General features: G+C 26.8%; 2 protein-coding genes across 2 annotated transcripts; both read left to right on the forward strand.

Moving 5' to 3' along the window:
* The first annotated feature begins 664 nt into the window (after positions 1-664).
* On the forward strand, positions 665-1,939 carry LOC119600556. The gene is made up of 5 exons (XM_037950864.1): positions 665-972; positions 1,031-1,225; positions 1,326-1,410; positions 1,493-1,651; positions 1,722-1,939. Exons 1-5 carry the CDS (start codon positions 761-763, stop codon positions 1,854-1,856), a joined length of 786 nt encoding a protein of 261 aa, XP_037806792.1. The 5' UTR covers positions 665-760; the 3' UTR covers positions 1,857-1,939.
* Positions 1,940-2,640: 701 nt separating this feature from the next.
* LOC119600532 (D-aminoacyl-tRNA deacylase) lies at positions 2,641-5,210 on the forward strand. The gene is made up of 4 exons (XM_037950797.1): positions 2,641-3,058; positions 3,126-3,216; positions 4,412-4,647; positions 4,706-5,210. Exons 1-4 carry the CDS (start codon positions 3,016-3,018, stop codon positions 4,879-4,881), a joined length of 546 nt encoding a protein of 181 aa, XP_037806725.1. The 5' UTR covers positions 2,641-3,015; the 3' UTR covers positions 4,882-5,210.
* Positions 5,211-6,000: the final 790 nt, after the last annotated feature.

The raw sequence follows: 6,000 nt of genomic DNA on the forward strand, positions 1-6,000 counted from the left end.
GATAGATAGATAGATAGATAGATAGATAGATAGATAGATAGATAGATAGATAGATAGATAGATAGATAGATAGATAGATAGATAGATAGATAGATAGATAGATAGATAGATAGATAGATAGATAGATAGATAGATAGATATATAGATATAGATAGATAGATAGATAGATAGATAGATAGATAGATAGATAGATAGATAGATAGATAGATAGATAGATAGATAGATAGATAGATAGATAGATAGATAGATAAATTAGGTTTCCTCCAAACACCCCTGAGAATATTTCTAAATTCCCTTCATTGAAATTTATTATTAATCAATTAGAAACTGTTCTGCATTTTATATGCAAATTTCTTTCAATTATATGGTACCAAAAATAATCTAATCTCTTTCTATTACCAATACTTTCAAACTATTGTGCAAAATAGAGTTTTGTTATAGTAAATTAAGTTCAAAAGTACATAATGGTCGACAAAATACCATCTAATGCGTTTTATTGTCCCTGCTCCAACACATAAACATACAAGAAAAATTTGATTAAACAACCATAGGAAGTCACATAATAATCGTGCTAATAGACTTTCGATAACTCGCTTTTAATTTATAGATTTCTATATATAATCTCAAAACAACAACAAGGAATCTGAATATTGATTAGGTTGTGGTATTAACAAAAAGCACAATAAACATGAAAACCACTTCAGTGCAAGTTAAGCATTCCTCTAATTAATTTCGTAGAAAATAAAGAAAATTTCAAACAATGAAATTTAAAGTTTACCCTGTTGTGGTCTGTTTGGCCTTTATTTTGGCCGGTTTTGTATCTCAGACAGATGCTTTAATGGAGGAAGCCATTTTGGAGTTTTTAGAAGAAATACGTCATCGTATGTGTTATCCCTTATTTGGTTTGCCAGCTCTAGATCCTTATCAAATTGAACATGCTGATTTCGAAATGGATAACAAATATATAGTGGAGTAAGTTGATTAATAAATTGTTAAAGAAAAACTATTAAATAAAAGTATTCGATTTTAGCTTGGTGGGTTCGGTGACAGATTTACGTGTAACTGGTTTATCTGATTTCAATGTAACCGATATAAAAATCTCCACCATACCGATGAGAAAATCAAATTTCAATATTGTTTTACCTCTAACGGCTTTAAAATCTTTATATAAAGCTAAGGGTTCTTTGGCGTATATCGTTTACATAGATGGTAATGGCAATGCTATGTAAGTTAAAGAAAATCTTTAAGAAATTATGAAAATATTTTGTTTTTCTTTGAATATTTTTAAATTTAATTAACTTACATAACTATTTTCTGGTTTAAAGCGCGCATATTGACAATGTGAAATTGTCAATTTCTTGGGTATTAAAAACTGGCCTTACCATGGGTATACGCAACTTAAACATTGAAGTAATTACAGATTTAACTTAAATTTAAATTGAGAATTAATATTTAAAATACATATTTTTTTTTTTTCATTTGTTACAATTAGCTCAGTATTGGAGACTTGTTTATAGATATTGAAAATCTTATGGAAGAACAAAGAATTACTGACTTTTTACATGCCTTAATCAATGAAATGGGTATAGAGCTTTTAAATGATGTTTGGGTAGAGGCACAGGATCGAGGCATTGTAAAATATGTTGAAGATGTAAGTATTATTTATTATTTAAGAAAGTTGATAGAAAATATTATTTATACATATATTTTACTAATTCCAGACCATTAACAAATTTTTGGGAAATTATACTCTCAGCGATATTATTAAAATTATTGGTGGCATTGGTGGCGGTGGTGGTGAGGAACCACCATTTGGTGGTGTTCCGGCCGATTGCAAAACAAAAAATTTAATCTAAAGACTGAAAGCGTGATAATTATTAGTTATATACATTGTATTTATAAATTCTTATATATAGAACAAAACAATAACAATTGTTTATACAGTTATTTCTGATATTATTATGGTTTAATCTTTTTATGGTGTTAAAGAAAAAAATTTGCATTTTTTGCATATTAACCTCTTTGCTGTCTAGATAAGATTAGACATTTAAGTAGTTTGTTGTTTACTGATAATTTGTGCTAAATTATTATGGGGGGTCTTGATAATGAAATGATAATTAAAATCAACTAATATAAACTATGTAATCATGCATAGTTTATTTTATAAATTAATTAGCGAAAATATAGTTAAGGAATTTTTTGAAAATTTGGCTTAAAAAAGAAATTGGGCTCAGAAAAACAAAATTCAGAATGATTTTTCATACATATATTGAATATTTCAAATCTATCATGTATATAATGGTTATTCGTAATCGATAAACTCAGGAACTACGGCACGTGATAGGACAAAATTTAAAATTCAGTAGTGATTGAATATTTCAACATAAATATATGCCGCGTTATTGTTTCTGATTGAATTTGTTTAATATTTCATGTTAAAAGTTTTTTTGAAAACATTTTTTATTTTTTTTTAACAGATAAAATAAAATTATCACTGTCCTACTCCTTCTATACACCCTGTTTTTTAAATCAAAGTAATCGACTTCGAAATAAAAAAATATTTGAATCACACTATAATTTACTGTTACATATTTTTCTTTTGGGTGGCATCACCTCTAAACATATGGCATTTTTATTCAGTTTTGTTTCGACATGTTTGAGTGCCGAATATAACACTCTTACTTTATTTTAATTATTTTAATCATAAAGAAATTACCGCTAAAATAGGAATAGTCTGCCTTTAGAGTTACATATTTCTCTTTTGTGCTTGCTCTGTTTTGTTGTTATAAACGGTGTTCAGTGTTATATTATATTGGCTTCCAAAATCCCACTTTCTAAAACTAAACGTTGAAAACTTTGCCGGGTTACAGTCAATTTTAAGCCGCCGCCCACATTTTTAGTGTCAGTCGCCGCAGCCTTTAATATTTGTCGGCGCAGGGCTCTCATGCCTGTGTATTTTTTAGAAAAGTTTTTCTTTCTATTCAAAGTTATTTTATTTTTAAAAATATAACATAAATGAAGGCTATTGTTCAACGTGTTACCTCCGCTAAAGTTACAGGTAATATTTTGCTATAACTTCATAAAAAGCTGTTTGTTTTATCTATAGGTATTCTCACTTTTTCCAGTTGGCGAAGAACTAATAAGTTCTATTGGACGTGGATTATGCGTTTTAGTGGGCATCACTCATAATGACACCGAAAAGGATGTGGAATATTTGTAAGTTCTTAGTAAGTTTATATTTACTGATAGAAATGTGTATATTAACTGTGTTAAATTAAAAAAAGACCTCAATTTATCACAGCCATTATATTCTTTCGATGATCTCCGAAATATTCAAATTTTAATAATTGTTTTCATGTCGTATTTAAAATCAATTTGGAACGTAACATCAAAGTACCGAATGAAGTTCGCATATTACTACCATCTTTTTGTAAAAAATGATAATGCTTAGTTAAAAGGCTAGCTTAAGAACAGTTATGCACAAAAGAGGTGCAACTCCAATCGGAGACCAATGAAACTTAGTGTGATTCGCTTTAGAGAAAGTTAAGGATCAAGAATAGAGAATAATTAAAAACTGAAAAACAGATAAAGGGCTAGAACTAATCTAAGGCTAATAGGAAACAATCAGATTACTGAATGAAAATCAATTTGGTATTACTGTGCTGAAGTTCTTCTACAATTATTGGAAAACCTCAAATATTTAATAAATATAAAAATCTTGACTTCACTTATACTTTCAATAATGAAAATAGGAAATTTGAAATAGGCATCGATATATCCTCATATATTTCCCAATCGCCAACCATGCCCAATAAAAATAGATTTTAATGTTCCTTAAATATCCATTCAATAAATAAAAAAAAAAAAGAAATTGAGACTACCTAAATTTTTCAACAAATCTGATGTAGTTCCTCAAATATCCGTGCAATATAGGAAGTAGCGATATAGCAATATATGTAAATATTTATCTATTTATCAATATATCTTAATATCTAAATATTTATCTATCTATCAATATATCTTAATATCTATCTATCTATCTGTCTATCTATCTATCAATCTATCTGTCTATCTATCTATCTATCTATCTATCTATCTATCTATCTATCTATCTATCTATCTATCTATCTATCTATCTATCTATCTATCTATCTATCTATCTATCTATCTATCTATCTATCTATCTATCTATCTATCTATCTATCTATCTATCTATCTATCTATCTATCTATCTATCTATCTATCTATCTATCTATCTATCTATCTATCTATCTATCTATCTATCTATCTATCTATCTATCTATCTATCTATCTATCTATCTATCTATCTATCTATCTATCTATCTATCTATCTATCTATGATTGGTGTACAACATTATTCCAATATTTCCAATATTTTTTCTTCATTTAGATCCCGCAAACTTTTATCACTGCGCTTATTTGAAGATCAAGCCGGTAAACGTTGGCAAAAGAGTGTGCAAGATGAAAAATTTGAAATATTATGCGTCTCACAATTCACCCTATATCATCGTTTAAAAGGCAATAAACCCGATTTTCATATGGCCATGCAAGGCGAACAGGCCCAACAATTGTATCAAAAGTTTCTTAAACGTTTGGGACAAATGTATGATGAAACAAAAATTAAAGGTAATCTATCCCAAAATACATTTAAATTTGAATTTAATATTTGAATTTTCAATTGCAGATGGAAAATTTGGCGCCTATATGCAAGTGCATATACAAAATGATGGTCCTGTAACCATTGAATTGGAATCACCAATTGTAGAGCCAAAAGGAAATGCTGCAAAAAAGGAGAATGCCACAGAAAATAAGACAACACAGCAGGAGGCAGTTATTAGTGAAAATGGAGACAAATTATAGATGATATTATTGTTAGCGAATCTTGAGAATCAATTTGTTAAGGAGTTTGTTAAGAAATGTAGTCAATTTTGTATTAATTTATTTAACAATAATGTGTTAAAGTTTGTTAGTTTTTGTTGTTTCTTTAAAATATTGTAGATTTTACTGAATTTCTTTTAAAATTTGTAAAACTCCTTTTAAAATACCTTGTAAATTTATTTTTATAGCTATTTTACACTTTTTATGAGTAGTTATTTATTAAATTATGTTTATTTTATAATAAAAATGTAATTTATATAGGTTTTTATATAAAAATGCTTGAAAAGTAATAAAAATCATTTAAAACCGTTTATTTTTGTAGTTGTTTTCCCTAAAAAAGCTACTTTTTCGTTTCTACTACTATTTTGCTGCTTTTTTCGCTGCCGACGTTTGCCGAAAAATGATTTTTAAAATTTTGCCTGAAATACCAGGTGCCCAAAATTTCCAGCAAGTGGAAATTATTTTTGAAAAATTTTTTGTAAACAAATTTCTTCACATACTTTGGGGCGCTAATATAAAAAGGATTATTGTAAACCCCTAAAGTATGCTTTGTTATTCTGGAGTATTTTTTAAAGCAATTGAAATAAGGTTGCCATACTTAAGAAATCTTGAGGGTGAACATTTTTCTCTACAAGAAATAAAATTACATGGATTTTTTTATTATATAAGAAAATTTTTATTAAACATTTTTTAATTACTGCTTAATTTTTTTACAATTGAGTGTCGAATTTTATGTTTTTTTATAAAGTGTATGATAAGTGTTTATTATTAATTTTATTTTTTAATTTTTTCTCGAAACTCATTGATTACTTAGTTTTTTTTTTTAATTACTAATTAGCAAGAATTACAATTGGTTTTTTATAAAAAAAAAATAATTTTGAAATGAGCAAAATTATATATTTAAGAAATACATACATAAACTTAAAATTCAGTTTTTAAATTAAATTTTTTTTACGTAAAAAAAGTTTTTTTTTTTTTTTAAGATTAAATGATGATTATATATTAAGAAATATAATAATTAGATTGATAATTAAAAAAAATTATATAAATGTAATGTATTACAAAAGACAAAATACAAGCAAAATATATATTTTTTATTTA

This window comes from Lucilia sericata, unplaced genomic scaffold (assembly GCF_015586225.1).
Source record: "Lucilia sericata isolate MDLA Ls3-8-SP2 unplaced genomic scaffold, ASM1558622v1 Contig000116F_arrow, whole genome shotgun sequence".
In the NCBI taxonomy this organism is placed as follows: Eukaryota; Metazoa; Arthropoda; class Insecta; order Diptera; family Calliphoridae; genus Lucilia; species Lucilia sericata.